This window comes from Thamnophis sirtalis, unplaced genomic scaffold (genome assembly GCF_051295495.1).
Source record: "Thamnophis sirtalis isolate CommonGarterSnake01/CBP01778 unplaced genomic scaffold, rThaSir2_p1.2 scaffold_1, whole genome shotgun sequence".
NCBI classification, from domain to species: domain Eukaryota; kingdom Metazoa; phylum Chordata; class Lepidosauria; order Squamata; family Natricidae; genus Thamnophis; species Thamnophis sirtalis.
In genome coordinates this window covers 25,736,309-25,761,506 of record NW_028261381.1, presented here as the reverse complement: position 1 = coordinate 25,761,506, position 25,198 = coordinate 25,736,309, and the positions used below count along the sequence as shown (strand labels likewise).

The window sequence follows — 25,198 nt, the reverse complement described above, 5'->3', positions numbered from 1 at the left end:
GCAGGCAGTGCTGACTTACTCAATTCGATCACATGGGAAATGAGTACACACACTAGCCAACCGATACTGCCCCAAATCACTAAATAGCTAACATTTGAAAAAGTATAGGCAAAACATATTACTTTACCAAGATAAACCTTAATCATAAGTGGCAGAGAGGATATCAGTAGCAAAATAACTGCCTTCCCCGATCTCAATTGCATTGTTTAGACTTTTAAGGCAAAACTACCTGGCACCAAAATAGGCCACTGGCCCTTATATTGCTCAATGGGATTTATTCTGACTGCCAAGTTTCACCTAATTATTTTCATCTACCAATAGAACAATTTTTCCACTATATTATTTCCAATTTACCTGGTTGCTTTCAGGTGATTAAGCCGGAAATCATTGAATAATTACCTGTGATTCCAAAACTTGTGGAAACAAGTACTGCAAGCTATAAAAGCAAGCAATGCATATAATAGAGGAATTACAAGGGAGAGATAAAGATCATATTTCTGGAGGGAAGATGTACATAGTTCCATCAAGACGTGAACATTTCATAGACCATGTCTAATCGAAAATAAAAGTCCTGACTAACTGCTGGGCAGCTGAATGCCATAGTAAGAATACAGTACAAGATATCCATCATCATGTGTGAGTGTTTTAATAAATGCAGGCTCGGTAAATAGAAGCTTTCAGTTAGGAAAAAAAATATTTTCCCACCAAAGTTTCTATAAGGACCAGGGAGACACAGGAGCACCTAAGGTACAATTAACCCACCTACTGATCCAAAATTCAACCGGACACCCTATGTATAGCTGCTGCTAGTTCCTTCTCTTATTGTCACCTTCCACTGAAACAACTGCAGTGGGAAGGGCCAACTTTTATTTATCTGCTTGTGATTCCATCACCAGCATCCCAGAGGTCCTGTGAAAATCAGCCCACTGTATCATTAACTGCCTCACTTTGCTGAGTCATTGTCTTCCTCTACTTCCAGCAAAATAAAGCCATTGCTATCTCATACAAGGAGATGCCTTTAAAAAAAGGTATCAACTTATCGGAGTCCAAATTACCAGACTCTGCCAAGTTAAACAGCAGCCAAAACTATTTTGCACTTCACAACCTAAATATAATTAATGTGGCCCAATTATGGGGTTTTGTTTTTTTTTAACACAAACACACCTAAAAAGCAGAAACACAGATTGGAATTATCAAGACAAACATACAATTTCCTTGTATGTTTAACTCTGTAAATTTTCTATTGCTAATTATGTATTTATTGATCAGCGATGTGCATCTGACCAAAAAAACATCTGATCAACCTGTCCCAAAGATCCTTTTTTCCCAGGCAACTGTACTTTCAGATTTTTCTTTGCAGATGTTTTGCTTCTCGTCCAAGAAGCATCTAACTTCTTGGATGAGAAGTGAAATGTCTTCAAAGACAGAGCTGAAGAAGCTTCTTGGATGAGAAGCGAAACATCTTCAAAGAAAAATCAGAGTGTCCAGTTACCTCTTGAAAAAAGTGCCTTTGGGACAACCATGACCTGGATGACTGAGAATCTCCATAGACACGCTGAGCTTAGTTGATTGCTTGCAGATGTTTTATTACCAAACTAGATAACACCATCAGTGCTCATCAATGTAAGGTTTCTAAATAAAGTCTTAATAGTTTAAAATGTTGGACTGTCTTTTTACAAAACAAACAAACATTTGTTCAAAGGCAATATACAAGTATCATTAAAAATATATATTTTGCAAACTGTATAAATTTAGAGATTGTAAACTTAACATGTCAAAATAGTTAATTATTACTAAGTTTCTTTCATTTAAACAAGCACAGTTCGTGAATGATTTAAACAAGAAACAAAAGTTAGTGAAATTTTAAAAACTGGATCTAAAGTTTGTTTAAGGATTAACTGAACTTTATGTATCCTTAACTGAATGTTCTATGATTCTCTATTAAGTAGGAAATATTCTTCCTGCCTAAGCTTGAGGATATGGAACATTCTTTTTTCTGTAGAAATGAAAGCTATTGTGCATTCACTATTTAATCATGGATTACATCAATGAATATTTTCCTGTTTCTTAATATTTGTTAAGTCTTTGCTCCAATAGGAAGTGTACAGTACACATGAAGTGGAAGTGGAATATTTGCCATGCTCCAAGGAGATATTGCAACATGCTATTTTCAGGCCTGATTTGTTGCCTAACAAGTGCACTGCCTGGGTGAGCAAAATATTTACATTTTAGTTTTCAGAGCCATTTGGAACCTGCTGTGTAAGTCTCTGTTGCCATCTCTTAGCATTATAAAAAATGTTCTATCTTGATACCCTGAAATAAGATTGAGCCTAAACTCACTTTCAGGGATATCAGATGAGAGAGAAATGTAAGATTTAAAAAAAATCCTCTTGACATCTCTTCAGGTCTTGTATATGCCTGTAATTCTACCTTTGCAAAGCCATAATGTGGTTTATTACCCACAGGTTATGGATTACCATTGATGTGCATTTAACTGTGGTTTATCTGATAAGCCATACTTTCAATAAATGTAATTTATTTAACACAAGAACTGTTTATTTATTCATTAGCTGATAACCCAGCCCGGGTATTTATTTATAGGGGGAAAATGTCTGGACCAAACGTAATTTCTAATGTTGAATTTTCCCCCTTACCAGAGGGAGCCCCCTTGAGGAGTACTGTGAAGCCGTTACCATGGCAACTCCACTACACTGTACAGTAGAAGCCATTTTGCGGTAATACAGTAGAAGCCATTTAAAGGCACAACAGGCTTTATCTTAACAGAACACACACCCGAAGGGGTGTTAATGGTGTCTTACCCCCCACAGTATTTTTCTCCAGAGAATAAGTCATCTGTGTACCAAGTTTGGTTGAAATTCCTTGAGGCATTCCAGAGTTAGGTTGGAACACACACACACACTACTGTGTTTGTATATATATAGTTTCAATGCCCAACTATTAACATGACATGTGTTATCAAATCACAATGTACCAAATCAAATAAGCGGTCAGGATAAGAAAGCATTTTCCTTGTCAGGTCTTGTTTTGAACCATTACTTTTAGTGACATGTTAAGTGAAGTCAGCCAACAACTTTAAACACTCCTCCATCATGCAGTACAGGTAGTCCTCAACTTATGACTACAACAGAGCCCAAAATTTATGTTGTTGAGTGAGAAATTTGTTAAGTGAGTTTTGCCACATGTTATGACTTTCCTTGCCACATTTTTAAAGTGAATCACTGCAGTTGTTAAATTAGTAACACGGTTGTTAAAGTGAGTCTGGCTTCCCCATTGACTTTGTTTGTCCGATGATCACAAAAAACATTCACAGGGCCCCATGAATTTCAACAGGCTGTCAAGCATCCACATTTTATTATGACCATGGGGATGCTGCAATGGTCATAAGTGTGAAAAATGGTCGTAAGTCAGATATTCCATGCCATCATAACTTCGAATGGTCACTAAATGAACTGTTGTAAGTCGAGGATGACCTGTACTGTGAGAAGAAACAGTCACATCACTCCCACCCCTATTTTCACACTCGTAGAAGACATTTTATCCTGCAACAACCAACGCTAATCTAAGTTGAGCCTCCCCTTTTACATTCAAGGGATGAGTCAGACGATTGGCTCATCTGAAAAAGAGCTACTCACCCAGGCAGGCCTAGGTATTCTTGACTCATCCCAGAATGAAAGGCAAAGCAACAGCCTTAACAATTGCAGGCTTCTCTCTGGTTCATCGTTCCACAAAGAAATTTGATGACCGGCTAGTGACTCAGGACAGTCAGCAGTGCTGCAGCTGAAGCATTAAGCTTTCCTTGTTTGTATAGAAGGGGTTGTTTATCTTAGGTTTTCCTAAACTTGGATAGCAACTTCTGGCAACTCAATTACCAGAACAAAACATTCGGCTACTGTATTCCTCTTAACCCTCGTTCACCTTTTCAAACTTCCTTGTTCATAATATAGAACTATGCCCCCCCCCCATAGACACACACATACAAACATCTTTTAAAATTAAAAACTGCAAAGCATCCCAACAGAGCTGAATTGCATAGCCAGCGATATTTGGGGATATATTTTATGACTGCTTCAGAGGTGGTATTCAGCCGGTTCAGCCGGGTTCTGTCGAACCGGTAGCGGAAATTTTGAGTAGTTCAGAGAACCGGCAAATACCACCTCTGGCTGGCCCCACCCTCCCACCCCCGCTGTTCTCTGTCCTATATTCCTTTGTTTTTAGCTCTGCTGATTCGCGCAGCTCAGCTCACCAGCGATGACACTGAGGGTGGTCTTTGAGTGCTGCGTGCACGCGCAAAGTGCGTGTTGGCCACCCAAAGAGCCCATGCACAGCGCTCTCTCATAGAACCGGTAGGAAAATATTTGGAATCCCACTTCTGGACTGCTTTTGGAGCTCTGAGTTGGCAGAGGTCATGTTTAACTCTGAGCAGCCTACCTAAACAGACTTCATAACCTTTATTCAGTCCCATCAAAATTCAATAATTAGTTTCATGCATCAAGCAAAGCCAGTGTTTACTGATTACACCAACACTAAGTTCATGGACAACCTCAAGCAAAGCCTAAAAATCTGATTAAGGCTTACCAGAAGGTTTAAAATCATATACTTGGTGTGTAACTGCCCTAGACTATACATTTAACAGCTAATATAGCCTACCATTCATTCCAGCTTTTAGGTCTACATCATTTTTATACCTAAAATATTTTATGTTGTACAGAAAACCAGTTCTAACATTTAGTGGGAACCCGAGGCTCCAGATGTTTTTGACTTTTCATGGCCTGTATGGGGGATGATAAAAGTTGAAGTCAAAATTATCTAGAGAATGTTAGATTATGCATCCCAAGCACAAGTTCATTGCTGGTCCTTTGAAACTTTGAATGTTTTTAATGAATTAGGGCAGACCTTTGGTTAACCTTTTCGGCAGAAACTGGAGCACGCGCACCATAGTGCCAAAACGCAGAAGAGAGTAGCTGGCGGGTACACATGCACGCACGGCAGAAATTGGATTAGCAGATGGTGACGGCACATGTACCCAGAGAGCTCTGCATGTCACCTCTGGCACGTGTGCCATAGGTTCATCACAGAGTTAGGGTTTCTCAGAGCTCTTATTGTTTTTGCTATTGCAAAACCAAGGACTATTTTCCAAATTAGGATTTCTACTGTCATCATGCTGCCCTACTTCTCAACACAGTGTTTTTCCACTCTGGAGTTATTTAAAAAAAATCATTACCAGGAAAAACAATAATAGCATTCTAAAACCAGATGTATAGATAATCTGATACATTTTGGAGATTATATAATCACCGAGGTTTGTTCATTCTTGTGTGCGTTCATATTAGTTTTTGACTCCTAAAAACTATCTGGACTCCTCCCTGCAATTTTCTAAGCAAGGTTTTTCAGAAGTGGTTTGCCTTTGTCTCCTTCCCAGGACTGGTCAAAGTCCCTGATCTTGCTTCAGATCTAAAATGGGACTAGAACCCATGGCCTCCCAATCTCAGCCTGGAGACTTAACTAGACTAAACTGACTGTCCTTCTACAGCAAGGGTGTCAAACCCAAGGCCTGCATGGCGTATCCCACTCGCGGGGCCGCCCTGCAAATAGTGAAGGACCAGCCCACAGTGCAGAGGGTTACAGAATCCCCCCAACCCTGCCTTGGCCACCACAGGTGGCCCTGACATGAGTGACGGTGAGCTGCCCACACCCACTCTGGCTAGGCCCAACCCGGCCATGCCCCCCAAGTCAAACACAACCCCAATGCAGCTCTCAATGAAATCAAGTTTGACATCCCTGCTCTACTGTAATAGATACAAATTAAGTACCTATTAAAAACTGGTATACAGCGTGCAAACGAAGTACTGTATAAATAAAACAGGCTTAGCAAATATAAAATAGTATATTAAATACCAACTACATTTATATTACATTATCACTCTTTTTTCGGAGCATTAACAGCCTAATTCTGGCTTACTTATATGCAGTTATTTGATCTAAATGTAAACAGGAACTTTATTGTTTCTACCTCAAAATACTGAAATACGTCTTTAATTTTAAAAAAAATGTTAGAGGTGACTCTTCCTATCACTCAGAGAATACCAACCCTGCCTCTAACTTAATCACCCTTCCAGTCTGACTGCCAGTAGAAATTTCCCCTATTTCTTTTATCGGCACTATTTGTGGAATTTAAAAACAAGGCAGCAAAGGACTACCTTTTGAATTTAGAACTTTTCCTTTGTTCCCCGCGGTCAATAATTGAAAAACAAAAAGCTTCTGCCCTAATTAATAGGTATGTCTGAAATCCCAGTTGACCGTAGGGGAGTACAGCTGAGGAAAGGAAAACTACTCCCTTATTTGCCAAAGGAGAAACCGCATTAGTCTTCTTCAGCAAATACTGAATCTTATAGCACATTAAAGATTAACAAGCTTATTATCAAAAACCTACCACAAAAATAAGACAGGGTCTTATTTTTCTTTTGATTCCCAAAATAAGCACTTGGACTTATTTTGGGGGAGGTTCTTGTTATTTCTGAAGTGCAGGAAGCCCCTTAACCTCAGTCCGCGGCCCACAGATCAGCTGATCCAGAGAGGGCCAGAAGTTCTGTCTCTGGCACACTTTTGCCAGCCCTAGCGTTGCTGGGCCTGTTGCTCTTTTTGTGGCCGCCACTAAGAGAAGAGGCGCGGTAACTAGGGTTTGCAGGACCGGCCTCCATGAGGCTGTTCCATGTGGATGGCAGGTGCATGTGGGGCACATGGCGCATGTCCCCCCTTCCCCCAGGAAATGGCAGGGACCGGCTGCACACGTTTAAATGTTTTAGGGGAGGGCTTATTTTAGTGCATTCATTCAAAAGCCCGATTGGGCTTATTATCCGAGGTGGTCTTATTTTCGGGAAAACAGGGTAAGAAGCAATAAATATGTTAGTCTTTAAGGGACTCTTTCACAAAGAGCGACATACTGAAAGAACACAAATAATCCTTAAAAAGTTTAACTTGGTTAATAAATCACTTCAATACAGAACCTTTTCTTCTCCCTTCACCCGAGGTCAACATTTCTTTTTTTAATTAAAATATTAAAATATTGAATTTTGCAGCAAAGCAATATCAGATTTGTTCATAGTGCAATAGAAGGCAAAAGAGAACATATAGGGTGCTTTTTAAAGCTCAGAAATGGTTTTCAGTAAAGAAAGAAAAAGGATTTCCTTGAATATGATGGAATAAACAAACATTATTGAGTTTCACTTCTAAAAGATAATATACAAAAACATTTTATGGTAGATTGTCAAACTCCCAGGTAGGCCTGAGACTCAATACCGCATTTGTCATTTTAGACATTCTAATTTCATAAACTGAAATCGTTTAAACTAGCATCTTATCCAAATATGAAATTTTTCTTCTTAATACTGCATTGTCCTATTCCTTTGTTGCAGGTATTTTCTAGAAGTTGGCCCAAGAAGTATTATAGGTTCCTTTCACCAGAATAAAAAAAAAAAAAAAACCACCCTAACAGGAGCCGTGGGTAATTATCAACCCAACAGCAATGCAGTTTCTGATGTACCAGCACCTGAGTCAGCACTGAATGCTATCCATTGTAACCATCAACAGGACCAAGATCTCAGTGCAAGGTCAAAAACAGAGAGTGTAGTATTACTCAAGGAGCCAATTCACCCTTTATATGTTGATCTGAAATCAGCCTATGTCTGAAAAAGTACAGAAACCTCTTTCTCGTGATCTTATTATATGCCAGTTAGATTGTAGCTTTCAGAGATGACTTCAAAGGCCTCATGACACACCAGAACAACTAGACACAAGGACTGTTTTTCCCCAAATTCCATCACTCTGCTAAACAACTAATTCCTACAACACTGTCAAACTATTTACTAAGAAGGTATTACTATTATTATTCCCTTCCTTTCTAGTATCTATCTCTCCACACTTATGACTATAACCACATCGATTGTATCTTTCCATTTATATTGTTTTTAATTATTTCCTAGTATGATTTGACTGCTTATTAGTAACCTATGACTATCACTAAGTGTTGTATCTTATGATTCTTGATGAATGTATTCTATTTTATTTTTCTTTATGTACACCGAGAGCATATGCCCCAAAGACTTCCTTGTGCATCCAATCACACTTGACCAATGAAGAATTCTATTCTGTTCTGTTCTATCTATTTAGCAACAAACTAAAATTCTAAAACTGCTATTAGTTAAAGGAAAAGCAAAGTTTACTTTAAAAAACTAAGGGTATCAAGCAATTAAAACGACTATTATTTAACTGCTTTGTGCCAACAGTTTGCAGACATAAAGCAGAGTGAGCCTAAGACACTGGAAAAGTTTATACAATATCAGTTAAAAGGCCGTGTCAGAGAACAGCTGTTCTCCTTTTCTCTCAATGAATTTGGGATAAGAGAGGGAAAAAAGCAGAAGTAACAGTAGGGCTCTCCTACAAATTCCCATATACGACAGAAAAACTGCACAATGAAAGCCTTGTTTGGAAGTGACTTCCAGCAGGGTATTTCAAGTTGTACATATGGCTTCAAGTTAATTACCATATCTACCCCAAACTTAATCTGTCTGCTCCATTATCATATTCTGAGATTTCCTCATTTTAAAGGTAAGCGGTTTGTGCAAAAAACAAGTCTTCCTTTCAGATAAATAATGTATTTACATATTCCAAAAAGTAGATACAAACCAAGTAGAAAACATTTACTATTATACCTTGTAGCCTGGGGTTTGGTTTTTTTCCCCCTAAAGCTACACTTAAGGTCAAACACAAGAAATGAATTCAAATGATGCTACAAATTCTAGAAAACAATTCTTAGAAATGAAAATGCTCAAGGAAATAGAGAAAAAGGGGAAGTCATACTAAAGATTTTCAGTACAAAACTAAAAGCCTTAAACATGCTATTCATCTTGCCTCTTTGTACCAGGACCGGGGTGGGGGGGTGGGGAGAGACAGGGAACAGAAAATAGTCTGCGGAGAAACAAATTCCGGTTAAAAATATTCAAGATTCTAAAGCTGTTCTTGAGCACTGTGCTCTGTGATTATTTAACTTCATTTCTGTGAATTGTTTTGATCAACTATGCATAGGATCAGACGATTTGATGTAAGGTAACTAAGCAATATATCTTCTTTCCCCCTTATTCCACATCTTCAATTTAACCTATGTAACAGGGCTGCGAAGTCAAGGCCACAGTCTAGATCAGGCGTGTCAAACTCAAGTCATCACGGCAGTGTCACATTGACATATTTGGACTTTTTTTCCCTTTCACTAAACTGGTCGTGGGCGTAACCATTGTGTGATGCATCCAGCCCGCAGGCCAGGAGTTTGACAGTCCTGGTCTAGATCAAATCACCTTCTGAAACACTCCAATATGGAGAAGTAACCCCCCTCCCAATTTCTACAAAGCAGAGAAACTATACTGCTCAGTTTGACCAATATGGCTTCTCATTTAACATGGGAAAACATTACTTTTCTCAAAGTGAGGAAAATAGTTGAGAATATCAAATACCATCTGTTGTCCTGCTGCATTTCTGGGGGCTTGATACTAGCTAATTGGACATTGCAGGTAGGCCAAACCATAATGCAGAGAATCATAGAGATGACCTTGGAAATAAGCAAGAACAATTATATAAGTAAACAGAGATGAAACATTTCCTTAAATCCTGGGAAAACAAGATCCTGCAGTATTCAGACTTGGCTCAGGAAAAAAAATGGCTCTAAGGAGAAGGGGAGGTAAATAGCAATAGCACTTAGACTTATATACCGCTTCACAGTGCTTTACAGCCCTCTCTAAGTGGTTTACAGAGTCAGCCTATTGCCCTCAACCATCGGGGTCCTCATTTTCATGACCTCAGAAAGATGGAAGGTTGAGTCTGTCTGGAGCCTGGTGAGATTTAATCGGCCAAACTGCTAGCAGCCAGTGATCAGCAGAAGTAGCCTGCACTCTAACCGCTATACCACCACTATGCTTTGATTATAGCACTGAAAGACTCTGAAGTCTCTGGGTGGGTTCTCTTTTCCGTTCACCTGGAGCAGGTGATCTTAAAGTTTAAAAAGATGCTTTGCTGTCACAGAGAGACAAATGGGTCAGTTAAAGATTGATGTGGCTGCTATAAAACTCCACAGAGAGGAGGGCTCTTTAAAGAAGGCCCAATCTAGGCAGGTGGTGAATCCCAACAGGATTTGGGAGTTTCCTCCTTCATCTGTCAGTGATGAAGGCGTGACCAAATAACAGAACATGGATGGCCGACTATTGCTTTCAAGTGCTCTCTTCCAATATGCAGAACTGTATCAGCAGCTTGGTTGATCAGTAACGGAGTAAACGAAGAGAAGACAGGAACACAAATGGAGGAATTTCCAGGACAAATTGTTTCAAACACAGAGAAATCCCAGTTTAAGGCCCACCTGCAGTCCTATGTGATGACAATAAGGGCTCTCTTCCCTACCTCCACTGCACCTAACAGCAGACCAGCAATGGTTTTAGCTGTGCAGCACCTCCTCCATGAAGTTGTTCAGCTTGTGCATCACAAGGGTGTGGCCAAGGATCATCTCTTTGATTGACACTTGTCACTCTGGACTGATTAAATCAGCTAGGCTGAGGCTAATCCCATGTTTATGGGAAGCGATTAGTATCTCCTTAAATGAGGAATGCGTTCTCATTTGTTTAAAGGAAGCAGTTGTGCAACATTATTGAAAAAGGATCTCCCTAAACCCGAAATATCTTTCTAATCAGAGGCCAGGCTCCAATTCCGAGATAAAAGTAATTGTGAGGAGTCGGCTTCACAGCTCCAGATGCAGTTGGGTGAAAGGAATTATATACTGCCCTATCTCAATAGGGGTTTTGCCTAAGGTAGGATACTGGCACTGCTTTGGTCTCCCTGGTGATGACTAGCTTCAGGAATCAGATGACAGCATGAAGCTTTGCCAGTTTTCCTGCATGTCTCATTGGTTTCCAGTACTGCTGATTGTAGTGTTTTGGAGGACATTTGGCAGGGTTGGGCCTCAGGTTGTTCTGTTGTGGCTTTGATGACAGCAAGAAGGTGGTGATGAGGATTAATGTTTGACACACACACACACCCAAATCAGGGACCTATGGTGTCTCAGAGACCATCCTGTCCCCAATGTCAGTGATCCCAAATCTTTGTGGCTGGGCAGCCTAATTGCAGGGTAGAGTGAAACTGGGCCACATGACCGCACACAGTCTTTATATCCAGACAAGATGGAAAAACAGATAGTAAGGAGAAAGTTGGCTCTGGGACTGAAGTGAGGCTGGCTTTAGATAGGCCCCAGAAACAGCACATATTTCAGAGTATCCAAGTCCCAGTTATCACTAGATTTGCAAATGAAGGCTATGTTAGCTAGGATCCTTCTGTGACACTACACTTAGCAATGATCATCCCTACCTTCTTCTCTTGGCTGCTGTTATATGCTTTGCTCAGCGAACTTGAACAGCACTTTCTAACTGCAGTTAGTACAAAATGGAGCAACTAGACCAGTGATGGTGAACCTTTTTTTCCTCGGGTGCCAAAAGCACACACACACTCGCAATAGCGCACACAAGAGTGCCAACACACATAATCCAATGCTCCAACCTGCAGGCCACGCCCCCGCAAATCCACATGTGACACCCCTACCCCCCATGGGACCCCCATTTTGGTGCTAGCAGACCTCCCTGAAGCCTCCAGGAACCAAAAATGGGGTGCGGGGGGATCCCACCACATCCCTATCCCTGCACATGTGCGCATGACCCCCCTCCACCTCCCATGCGTGCACACGACACCTTCCATCCCCGCGCATGCACTTGGGTCTCCCAGCAGGGACCTGAAAATCAGCTGGCCAGCAGGAGGCGCACACACATGTGCAGTGGAGCTGACCTGGGCGATGGTTCACATGCCCACAGATGGCTCCGTTGGGCCACCTGTGGCACACATGCCATCATGGAACTTGACTGCTGACTAGAGCAAATATGACCACTAGGGGGATGGTAAGAGAACTGAATTTAAAAAGAATAAGCGCTACAGATAGTCTTCAACCTACATCAGTTCATTTAGTGACCGTTCAAAGTTACAACGGCACTGAAAAAAGTCATTTATAACTATTTTTCACACTTACAATCGCAGCATCCCCATGATCGAATGTGATTTACATTTGAATGCTTGACAACTGGCTCATGTTTATGATGGTTGCATTGTCCCAGGCTCACGTGATCACCTTTGCAACCTTCTGACAAGGGAAGTCAATGGGGAAGTCAAGTTCACTTAACAACTGTGTTACTAACTTAACTGCAGTGATTCACTTAACAAATGTGGCAAGAAAAGTCATAAAATGGGGCAAAACTCACAATTTCTCACTGAGCAACATAAATGTTGGGCTTTATTGTGGTTGTAAGTTGAAGACTACTTGTAGTTGCCCATTATTTACCAGGCACAATTTAAGATTCACCTTTAAACCCCTAAACTATTTAGAACTTAATTGTCTGAATGACTGCATTTCCTGGTATGAACCCATGTAGTTACTTAGATCAGCAAAACTGGTCTTCTTGATCCTCCTCACTGCCAGACATTTAGTCCTCTAATACATGAGGAAGACTTTCTACTTGGCTTCCGAATTGTGTAGTATTTTCTCCCAAGAAGTGACTGGTCCTCATTCTCCCCCGTTTTAGGGAAATGATGAAATTTTCTGTTTAAATAACCCTTTTGGTTGCCGGTTGAACTGAGTCCTGTTTTAACAACTGCTGTTTTAGACTAGTCTTAATTTTGACAATGTTCTTTTTATTCTTTAAAACATTTAATATTTTTTTTATTTCTCTTTATCATCTTGATTCCAGATAGAAAGTGGCAGGGTATATGTTTAATACATAAAATAAAGATAAATAAACAGCACCCCAAAGATACATTTTTAATGATCTGATAAATAGTACGACAACCTTGAATTTTCAAATAAGGTTTGATAGCAATGCTGCAGTTTATTCCCATTAGTATCACAGATACTCAGTGGGATATTATTTTTTACTTCACGGGAATTATATGATTCCTATCTAGGGATCTTCTTTTAATGCCAGATGACTACACCAGAATGAGCAAGCTATCCTTCTGTAGCAGGGCTGCATCAACATAGGAGTGATATGAATGGAAAGTCCCAATAGAAGATCTCCCAAGCTAATTACAGTAGGATACAATTGTTGATGAATTTATGTTAAATGAATTCCACCGAGATAAAGGTAACATGTAACAGGAGCAATCTTGGACAACTTTCAATTTCAGTAAAACTTGTAAAAAAGGTGATATATGACAATCTTCCATTTTGCCTCCCTCAAGAACACCCAAAACTTCCCAAGACTGGAAGACATTAATTCAATGAAAACCTTCTTTTGCTATTCTCATGCGTGCCTTGTTTACATATTTCACTAGCGCCTATGTGCCTATCAACTCTCGTTCAAAGATTGTCTCCAAAACCGTATGTCCTCAATGCATACATTTACACAAGAAGTTATTCTCTCAGCTCCTTTTATGTAAACGTCCTTCCCAACATTAAAGACATATTTCCACAAACTTCCTAAGTACTATGTATCTTATCGGAAGCTTCCCAAAGCATCTGTCCCCTGAATATTAAGATGCCCATTATCTCATTACACTAATTACATATTAGCATTAATCATGAGACAGAAATCAAACCATGTTAATTCTATATACTGGGACACCAACTACCATAGTCAAATCAGGGCAAAGATCCAGAGAATGAAAGAGGGAAATTTAACCCCACAAGTGCCTTATCAATCTGTTACCTTGTTTCTCAATAAATGACTATGTAGGCCAGGGGTGTCAAACTTGATTTCATTGAGGGCCGCATCAGGGTTGTTTGACCTCGAGGTGGGGGGGGGGGGCTGAGGTGTGTGTGGTCAGCATGTCATTTGTGTCAGGGATGGCTGTGATGGCCCAAGCACTCTGCCAGCAAAAACTCCCAAGCTCCGTTTTTGGCTGCGATGGCCTCCTGCAACCCTCTGCCAGCAAAAACGGTGCTCAGGGGACCACGTGCAGCCCTTGCGAGCTGTGTTTTTAGCTGGGATGGCCTCCTGCAACCCTCTGCCAGCTAAAACAGAGCTCAGGAGGGCCTCCATTTTTGCTGGCAGAAAGGCCAGTCCTTCACTATTTCCAGGGTGACCCTGCGGGCCAGATCTAAGCACCCCGAGGGCCAGATCTGCCCCCCACCAGGCCTTGAGTTTGACATCCCTATTCTAGAACAATTTGGATGCCTATAAACAGGAGGGTGCTTTCATAAGGGAAGGGAATTAATAGTGTGGAAACGTGTTGGTTCTGCCACCCCCTCACCTGATATTTGAAGCATCAAAGTGCTGAATTGGTTGCTATTAATTCCAATAAGAAGGTTATGTTATCATTTTGCAGCAGGAGTTTCTAGTGATAGGATTCTATTTATATAAGAGAGAAAAGCAGAGTGTTCTTACTAACTGATGATGCATTTTCCCCTTTCACAGAATTTTATGCTGGATCCTATACAAAACAAATTAAGGTAAATATACATGTCCCAGAATAATGTTGCAGGATCCACCATCTAGGTCGGTCATTGGGACCAGAGGTTTAAATCTTCCGAGCTTCTGGACTTGTGCTGGAGCCCATCCTCTGGGATCTTCTCTCCAATGGAAGGTGCACTTTGCATAGTATAGAATGTGGTGCCTGGTTATTTGTGGCTTTTTACAGCCAACGACTTAATTGTCGGCTATCAACACACAATCAACAAATAAAAAGCCACATACAACCAGGCACACATAAATACTATGCATAGAATAAATAGCCCAAAGCACATATTCCATTAGAGAGAAATTCCCAGAGCATAGGCTCCAGCACAAGTCTAAAAACCCAGTTTGGATCCTATAGAAAGCCCCATAATGAATCTGCCTAGTCCATGTGAATCAATAAGAAGATAATGATTAAGACTTCAACCCCTGTAAGAAATCAGGAGGACATGGACTCAAAAGCCAAGAGTTGGGTGACCATATACATTATTTAAATAAATAAATAAAAGCAATCCTTCTCTGCAATGGCTTATATTACACCACTATTTAAATCCTTGCCTGCAGAGGCTGCTTGGCCCACCTCTCTATTGATCTTACACAAAGCTCCATTGATCTACCAGATTGTAGTTTGATAAGATCCCCACCCCCTTGATAGTACTGCTTTATTGCATGGCGACTGGCTACCATTTTACTCTTGTTTGGGCTGGATTCTATTTTTGAGTTGTTTACATTCTAATCCTATGTTGTGAATGCCCAGAATTCTGGAAACCAGGCAATATATGAATATCTATAAATAAATCACCAGCACTTCAAGTCAGCAGAGTCAATGGATAGAATAGCTAAGAATTCTGGAATTTGCAGTGTCACGCATCTGGAGGATTTAACTGTTGCTATGCTGTAGTTTAGTTAGTTTATTCCAATCAAATCTTATTAACCAATTAATATAGACTCAAGGTTATCTAATATTATGGGTGGGTTCACATACTACACCATGCCATGCTGCTGTTTCTCTGATATGTCTCTCAGAATGACATCTGAGTGAGTTATTTAAGATACTACAGTTAAAACAAAACAGAGCTTACTATGATATATAAATCCATTCAGAGATATTTGCTTACATTGACAGTGAATTTTGGGAATCTTTCTCACTGAGCATTTTATATTTTAAAAGAGATTCCCAAGAACTGAATATTATAGATAGATAGATAGATAGATAGATAGATAGATAGATAGATAGATAGGTAGGTAGGTAGGTAGGTAGGTAGGTAGGTAGGTAGGTAGGTAGGTAGGTAGGTAGGTAGGTAGGTAGGTAGGTAGGTAGGTAAGATGGATGGATGGATGGATGATAGATATAAATAGGTGAGATAGATAGATAGATAGATAGATAGATAGATAGATAGATAGATAGATAGATGGATGATACAGATTGATAGATGATATAGGTAGATGATAGATGATATAGATAGGTGTGAGAGAGAGAGAGAGAGAGATGATAGACAGATTGATAGATGATAGACAGATTGATAGATGATAGACAGATTGATAGATGATAGACAGATTGATAGATGATAGACAGATTGATAGATGATAGACAGATTGATAGATGATAGACAGACAGATGATAGATCATATAGATAGATAAATAGACAGACAGATGATAGATAGATGATAGATAAGATAGATATTTTCCTCTGAATCATTCTGCCTGTTCTAATACAAGCACACACACATATAAATATAAAATAAATGTGCAAGATACTTTTGGGTAGGAGGCACAAAGTCCTAACTGAAGCATGGCAGACAGAGAATAGAAGAAATGTTTGTTCTATCTGCTAATTTTAGGAATCTTGGTTAAGAGAGGGCAACAGTGTTTGCCCTAGAGCAGAAGAGACGGCCCACAGATAGGCCACTGTCTCTGCACAGTGCTACACGCCTTTTTCAAGCACAGACTGGCAGCACCAAAGCTCACAAATGCCACAGTGAACTAAGAAGGCCCCCATTCCAGCTGACACCACAACTTCGCATTAGGCAGACTCAACTGCGGCCCATCACCATCTAGCAAATCATAACGATACAGACGATCGACAAGATTGTATAAGGATCCCCATGAGAACACATCACACAACTTTTTCAAAACCTAATACACACACACATACCCAAGTGCTCTATAAATATTTGGCATTATTGTGCTTCCCTTATTATTCTTGGAAGCAGAGTACACAAAAGGAGGGTGTTCCCCTTCTTCTCGTCACAGATAGGCTGCCGTCTCTCTCTCCAAAGCCAGGACAATCTGGCTCCCATTTCCTTTGACAATTTAATTAGCGAAGATACCATTTGCCAGCTACTGATGCGGCCATCAGGAAGAGGAAGCTGGGCACAATTATCCAATTGCTGCAATCTCAACCCTGACAACACACCAAACAAGAAGCAAAATCCAGGCTTTGCAAAAACAGTTCAAAGTATGAACTGTTCTGCAAGTGGGCATTTCAGACAGTTACGTTCACTGAAGCAATAGGTGTGAGCTTAAGTGGACTCCGGCAGATGTGGAGGACAGGAAGGCCTGGAGGAACGTCATCCATGGGGTCGCGATGGCTTGGACACGACCTCACAACTAACAACAACAAAAGCACAGAACGTTATATGACCTCTCAGCCTGAGAGGTCAGCCTGAGAGGTCATATAGTCATAAAATTTGTTCTGACGTCTCGACTGAACTTTCTTCTTTGTAGTTTGGGCCCGTGGGTTCTGCTTGTGCCCTCTGAGGTCACAGAGAAGAAAGTCCATCTCTTCTTTTTGCATGATGACCCTGCAAATATTGCGAGACTATATATCCGCCCTCAACTATATTTTCAGTAAAACTAGCTGCTGGCAGGGGTTTTATTTTTTATTTTTAGACTCATTCAGGGAGTATAGCGAATCAGGACCGGAATACACCCAATCCAAATTTAGAAAAAAGGAGTCAACAGCTATTGTACAAACTTCGATTAATCTTCACATTGGTGTGGAGGTGGAATAAAGAATGAATAGGAAAAGATTACGAAATGCTGGCTCTATACTTTTTATTTGGGGAGGATGGGAACTTTGAAAAGCTATACCAGATTCAAATAGCATAACTCCTGAGTTAAAAGTATGTTGGATTCGAAACATAAATCCAAAATGTCTGGTTTCTGTCATAACAGGTAAAGGTTCCCCTCACACGTATGTGCTAGTCGTTCCCAACTCTAGAGGGCAGTGCTCATCTCCATTTCAAGGTCAAAGAGCCAGCGCTGTCTGAAGACATCTCCATAGTCATGTGGCCGGCATGACTAAACACAGAAGATGCACGGAACGCTGTTACCTTCCCACCAAAGGTGGTCCCTATTTCTCTACTTGCATTTTTACATGCTTTCGAGCTGCTAGGTTGGCAGAAGCTGCAACAAGTAACAGGAGCTCACTCTGTTACGCAGTGCTAGGGATTCGAACTGCCGAACTGGTGACCTTTTTGATTGACAAGCTCAGGGTCGTAGCCACTGAGCCACCACGTCCCTCATAACAGAGATTTATGTAAATTCAGCCACCGAATATACAAGGCACCATCATGCAATTTATTTGGGAGTCAAGAGCACTCTTACTCCAATAAGCAAGAAAATGTTCATGTATGGTTCTACCTGTCCATTCCCCTGCCAGCCCAATATTCCACTGTGGCCTTTTCAGCAGCCAATTTTTTTTCTCTACACTTGGGGCGGGGGGGGGGGGGGGGAGGACTAGCAAACCTACAATTGCTGTATTTCTCTGCCCCTCAGTGGCTTAGCTTCCAAGACAACACCCTTTGCAGAGTGCCATACTGTAGGATTTACAGACCAATATGCAACACCTGAAATAGGAGAACATATTGTAAGGGTTGGCAAAACTGAATTTACTTTTTTCTAAGACATCTTGTGGAACCTGACATTAAAAAGCAGTGACTTTATGGGCAATGCCAGCCCAATGTTCAAAAGACATATAGAGCCATTTAAATGAAGATAACAATATGCCGTGCCTCTCACTACGATTACAGAAAGTGATTATTTCACCCATTGAGCTAAACTATTCCACAGACTGACTGGTTTTGGCTAAGTGCAGAATTTGAATCCAATCTGGTGTTTTATTTAACAAGTTACAATTACATAAACTAAGGCTTTGTGCAAAATGTGTGAAGTCAGTGATAGTAACACATATAGGATACTAACGCCATAACGCAGGATTTGCAACTAATAAATTTAAGTTAAAACTAAACAAACCACCTTATGAGTTAATAAGATGTGTGAATCTAATTAGCTACCTTCTGTTCTGGGATATGTTCAGTACTTTATTTTATGGTTAAAAGAAAGAGGGTGTTATAATATGGTTTGTTTTAGCAAAAACTGCAGCTAGTAAACTATGGCTTAATGCACTATGGTTCATCTGAACAGTAATTATAGCAGTAGACTTAGCAGTAGACTTATATACCGCTTCATAGGCCTTTCAGGTCTCTCTAAGCGGTTTACAGAGAGTCAGCATATTGCCCCCAACAATCTGGGTCCTCATTTTACCCACCTCGGAAGGATGGAAGGCTGAGTCAACCCTGAGCCGGTGAGATTTGAACCGCTGACCTGCTGATCTAGCAGTAGCCTGCAGTGCTGCATTTAACCACTGCGCCACCTTGGCTCTTCATATGTTCAATAATAATTAAGATAATCCAAAACAATTACATGAACTCAAAATGCTTTTCACCATATGTTTATGAGATTATTATTGATCTTGTCCTTTTGTGTCCAAGACATTCCCATCAATTTTAAAGCAGGAATTATCGTCACCCACCTGTCTGTCTCCTGGAAAACTCAGAACATCTCTGTATAATTTCTTAAACTAAATATCCCCCTAAATGCAATCTGGGACATATACCCTTGTCACCCCCTAATGTGCAAATACAAAGTTAAGAAAATCGAACACCTAGTAGGTAGCCAGTAATAATAGGACGAACACTTCCTAACAGGTTCAACTATCTTGATGACAATGAACTGTTTTGGGGTTTGCACTCCCAGGCAAAAAGTGTCCCCAATCTGTGGTGAGAAGGCACTCTGGATTGTCTGTGGGTCAGCCACCAGGAAGGAGGCAGCAACTATATCACAAATTGCTCTGGAGTACTGCATGCAGTTTATCCAGCCCCGTTTCAAACAGAGAATTAAAGATGAACCTTATCTGAAATTATATACAGATCAGCAGTTAAAGGTGGCTTTTCTTTGTAAGAAACTAGAGGCAAAAATGTCAGACTCTCACGGTCAAACGTTATCATAGCTTTCATGCTTAGCACCTTATTTCGGAATAAGCCGAGTTGAACTCATGGTTCTTACTCCCAAATATACATTTGTACTGGTTGTCCTGGATTATTATTCTATTGTTTTTTTTTAATACATGTCAGATACTGATCCTTAATATTATTATAGCCCCCTAGTTGAGGACACACTTGGGAGTTCAAAAAATTTATGGACAGAAGGCTGTTTCCAATTATGCTCAATTGTTTAAAAATCTCTTTTGCTACAGACATGTTAATTCCTATAGCAACCAATTAATATGCATATTTCTTCAGTAGATCTAAATTAGAAAAATTGGATCTACTGTCTATCAGTCTGAATATAAATTTACACCTCCATTTAAATATACTATGCAATTAATTCAGATTGAGATTTACAGATGAATAGAATTCTCTGATATGAACGTAGGATATAATAAGGATTTTAGGAAGGTTAATGCAAGTAGTGCTGTTTCAACATATAGGTTTATTATGAAGTAATAATTTAGGGTCACATTTGGTCTACAAAAATCTGCAACAGCTTTGTTTGCTTGCATTAAGTGGGTGTCTTGATTTTAGTAGCTAGATCGAATAGGTCTAAACTAGTACTTAAGTAGGGGTAGGATACTTCAATAGAATTAATGTATAAACAAAAATGCTGAAGACTGAATTGTAAGATAAAAGGTTACTCAATATTTAGGTAATTGAGTGCCAGTTTGGAATAGTGGTAAAATGCTGGCCTGAAAAACAGAAGACTGAATTCCAGGCCTCTGTTCTTCATGGAAAACAGCTGTGTAATTTTGGGCCAGCTAAACCAACCCACCTCATGGGATTTTTGTTGTGGTAAAATATGAAGTAGGGGAAATAAATGTTCCCCACTTTGAGTTACAGATTTAAAAGGTTAGATAAAAACCTAATACCATCACATGTGTAAATATCCTTTTAGTCAGTTTTTGTCCATTTCCTCACAAAGGCTTACAAATTCCAATCAATGTCAAACAATGGATGGCAGACCTTCTATTTGCTTATTTCCAGAAAAGTATTTTTGGAAGTCTAAATATTCAGCACAAGGTACAATTTACCTAACTAGCCTGCAACACAGACATATGTCTCATCTCCTCGTACAGAAGTTTCATTTTTCCTCCACAAAGAAAATTGCACAAATCACAGATATTTGCATATCAGAATGTGTAATCGGGCTGGTTACTGTGATTTTATGATCCCTGTAATGTTCTTTCTTGATAACTGCTTTTACCGTTCTTATTTCTGAATGTTTGAGAGCATCTAATAAATAGAATAATGCAATCTACAGATCCAAAGGTAAGCCGTTCAGATTACTGAAGCTGAGTAATTTCAGTGAGCCATAGAGAGTGCAACCTCATTCTTTAAGGAAGTAGACAGGACAAGCCATTCTTCCTTTATTTTCTTCAGCTGTGGACAATTCCACATTCTGCATGCCTGCAGAATGTCAAACTCCAGAGTTGGAAACTTGCTAGACACTTCTGCCAGATCAGAAAAACAGGATAGTTTAGATAATTTAAACAGCACCTTTCAGATATTTTGTAACCCCCCCCCCCCATAAGACAAAGAAGGCCTATGAATGATAGTCGGTACAGAAAATAAAATGGATTAAAAGGAGGGGGAAGATTGCTAACTTAGCCATTTTTAGCTAGGCGGAACATAAAAGAGCGGCATCTTCCCCAAGGGGAGCAGACACAGAATGTCTGAATCTTTTCAAACATTTGGGTCAGAGCAGCAGATGGAAAGCCAGTTTCCATTGGGTTTTTTTATTATTATTATCATTATTTCCTTTTCAGTGTTCCAGCAGTTGGTGAAATTGTAAGATGAACTGGAGAACAATTGCAAGATGAACTGGAGGCCAGAGTATCCAATGATGATTGAAGAGTACAGCTTGGAAAATAATAAAAATTCCTGGATTGCCGCTAAGTTTTTTTTTCCCCTGCTGATTTTTGGCCTCCTTATCCATATAACCTAGCCGGAAAACCAACTAAAGGCCAATGGAGCATCCACGTCATTCCCCTCCCCCACTGGGCTCTGTTCTCTCAGAAACAGAAGAGAAGCAAGAAACAAATGCTGCACTTGCACTAACATTGCTTCTCTGGGTAAAACTATCATAGTATCTCTATGTGAACCCAGCAGAGGAATGATTGGGCACAATTAAAACTACAAGCTCAGAATGGCAACTGATGGTGTGTTTCCAGTGTTTCCAGACACGCCAAAAAGCCCCGTCTTAAAAACCACAAATGCTAATATCAAATGAAACCCAAAAGGGGTAGAGGCCAGAAACAAAAAGATGTGGAAAAAAGGAGCAACCTCAGAGCCATCATCCCTCGACTGCACCAGCCACGAGATCATTCCACAAGTCATCTAAAAATGGCAATGTGGCTTTTGGGGGGGAGACCCGTACATCGGGCGAGACTCTCTGCAGCTGGAGAAAACAGATGTTCATAGGAAGGAAGAAAAAAAGAGAAGAGTGGGAGAGGTCAGCGATTAGTTACACATTTCGCCATTTGGGTGTAATTACAGCAGCAAAAGAGGGAGGGAAGGGAGAAGGGAGGAGGGAGGGGAAGAAAAGTTAGGGATATTCCAAGCTTCTCTTCTAGAAAGTGGAGAAGAAGTGCCGAGGCAACTTCGAGGGGATCTACCCTCAGGACAGCAAGAGCCAAAATACTACTTGCGACAAAACCCAAGGGGGAGAGGAAAGCCAGGAGCCAAGGAGGAAGGGAGGGAGGGGGGAAGGGAGAGAGGGAGAGAGAGGGAGGGGAGAGAAGGAGAGAAAGGGAGGGGGAAGAGATGGAGGGGGGAAAGGATAGGGGGAGAGAAAGGGAGGGGGAGAAGGACGAAGAAACAGAGGAGAAAGGGAGAGGGAGGGGAAGAGAGGGAGGGGGGAGGGAGAGAGGGAGGGAGGCTCGGATGCCCCCCAGGCGTCGCTGCCTCGCCCCCCTCCAGTCAAAAACCCTACCCTGAGCGTTCTAGAACGCGCCCGCCCCTCCTCTCCCCCCTCCCCAAACAGATGGAACGTTGCAACAGAGGAAGGTGCGAGGCGAGGAGGAAGTCAAGTTTGCAGCTGCAGCAGACACTGCAGTGGCGGGGCGCATCCGCCGCAATGAGAAGCCGCCGGGCTTCGGTAACACAAAAACGCCGGTAGGCCCCAAAGCCGGCTGACGAAGCATTTGCTCCTCTCTCTCTCTCTCCCCCCGCACTGAGTCAGCCATCCCTCTTTCCTCCTATCCCCACCCACCCCCAGTCATAGAAGCCTGCTCCCTTCTGTGTGCCAACTGACCGATCACCTCCTGCAGTTCATAGGCGTCCCGGCAAATGGGCCAGCCGGCGGCTTGAGGTGCAGGAGTAGGAGCCGGGGGCGGCGGTGCAGCCGGCGCCGGCTGAGGCTGTTGGACATGAACGGGCGAGTCGCTCTGCTCCGCCATGATGCTGCCGGAGCTCGCTCACAAGCGGCGACCTTCTTCAAACTTCCAGCCAGCAGCACCTTTAACCCTCATCTGCAGTTCGCTCCCTCCCTCCCTCCCTCTCTCTCTCCCATCCTTCCTGCCAGCCAGCCAGCCAGCCACACGGCGAGGGAGGGAGCGCACCGAGGGGGCGGAGGCTTCAAGCTGCACGCCGGCGAAGCAGAAGTTGCCAAGCGGAATGAGAATTAGCAGCTGATCGACTTGACGATCCGAAAGGCTGATTACAAGGGCGAAATCACGCGGAGGAGGGAGGCCGGCCGGCGAGGGCGCGATCTGCAAGTTGATCAAGCGACGGCAGAGGAAAAGATTGCCCCCGATCCTCCGTAACTGTAAAGGAAAGCCCGGTGGATTCAATAAGATTTTACTCTGGAAGCCAGCGGCGCAACTTGATGTTTGAAGTCCGCCCCCTGGAACATTTGCACGGTTTACTTCCGAGTCAACACCGATAAGATGTATCTGATAAGAGAGCCATTGGGTAGATCTTTTGGGGAGAAAGAGGCAACATGCGCTCCAAAAGTTAAAACGAAACTTTTCTTGCCAGTTAGGAATAATACTCATAATAATACTGCTAACTTTAATTCAGGCTCAATAGCTGGAGCTAAAGCGCCCGGGGTGGGTGGGGCGGTATTCCTAACTTTCTTAAAAGGACACCAAATCTGGTTTAACAGATTAACAGAGTTGGAAGGGACCTTGCAGGTCATCTAGTCCAACCCCCTGCCCAAGGCAAAACTCCAGGCCGCCCCTAGAAGGCAGAGAGGAGAAATGTATTTCTGCTCCTAGCGAGTCGTCCTTCGAAGTTTTGCAGCCCGTATCTGATAACCGGAACCAAGTCTGGCAAAAGATGTTGGCAGCGATGTAATTAGATATTGAGAAAGGAGCGGCAAATGGCCCTACAGGACTCCAAGCATTATTAAAGTTTTTAAATTTATCCAAAAAGTTATCTGCCGGACGGACTGTTTTATCAATAGCTTTCTTTTTAATTCGCGTTTTTTTTAAGTACATTTTATGCAAGAAATGTTGTGGAAACTGTTTTTATTACAGCAAAGTCTTGCTTTACAAAGTGGCGGGCCAAAAACCTGTTTTATTTTGACTTTTTTTTTTGCAAGGCAATTATTTCCTTCTGGAGAAACTCAAGACAATCTAAACATTAAAGAACTGTACTGTACAACCTCTTACCTAATTAGAAATGATTGCTAGACTTGCTAGTGAAAAATATCTGGAAGTTATTAAGTTTACTTAGCCCTGTTCTAGAACACTATTATGGCATTCCACTTTCTTGAAACAGCCATCTGAAAGAAAATACTATAGTTTCTTTTTTATTGTCAACCATTTTAGCTTTTAAAATGGCTGGATTGAACTAAATTAATTAATGCTATAATAAAAGGCAAGCATTTTTCTCCTGAGTTTCCAAGCACACAGTTCATCTGAAGATCAGGGCTATCGTCCTCTAGGCTGTACCTGTAGGAATTAAAAAAAAAACCCACCCCGCTCCTAGAAAATGAAATATTTTAGGAAATATTAAAAAGGCAGAATATTTCCCCTAAAGAGAAGTAGAAACTCAGGCAGAAACTGTGCTCCCTCAATGGGCCATTAAGGCCTGACCCAGCCTATTCTACATAACCAAGATCTACCCCATCTCATTGCCCTTCATTGCATCACCCACCAAGTTTCAACCAAATTTAGCATACAATCTACAAAGTTAGCTAAGACCCTCCCTCCCATCCCTGGGAGTCTGACTGCCAATCAGAATACATTTCTTACACAGAAACAGGAAACAGGTGGGAGCCCAGAGGGGGCCTAAAACCCAGGGATTCTCAGGTTCTCTCCCCTTTTCTGCTCAGGAACTCAAGCCATGTGATCCTGTCCACCATTAAA

General features: G+C 41.3%; 1 protein-coding gene across 2 annotated transcripts in view; it reads right to left on the bottom strand.

Moving 5' to 3' along the window:
* The window catches only part of STK39 (serine/threonine kinase 39), a 127,932-nt gene extending 104,519 nt beyond the window's left edge, over positions 1 to 23,413 (bottom strand). The window contains exon 1 of one of the 2 annotated variants that reach the window (XM_014063738.2): positions 23,140 to 23,413. In XM_014063738.2, the coding sequence (XP_013919213.1) occupies positions 23,140 to 23,284 (145 nt within the window). In that variant the 5' untranslated portion in view covers positions 23,285 to 23,413. The remainder of the gene's footprint in view (positions 1 to 23,139) is intronic. The other variant, XM_014063740.2, reaches the window with a different exon arrangement.
* Positions 23,414 to 25,198: the final 1,785 nt, after the last annotated feature.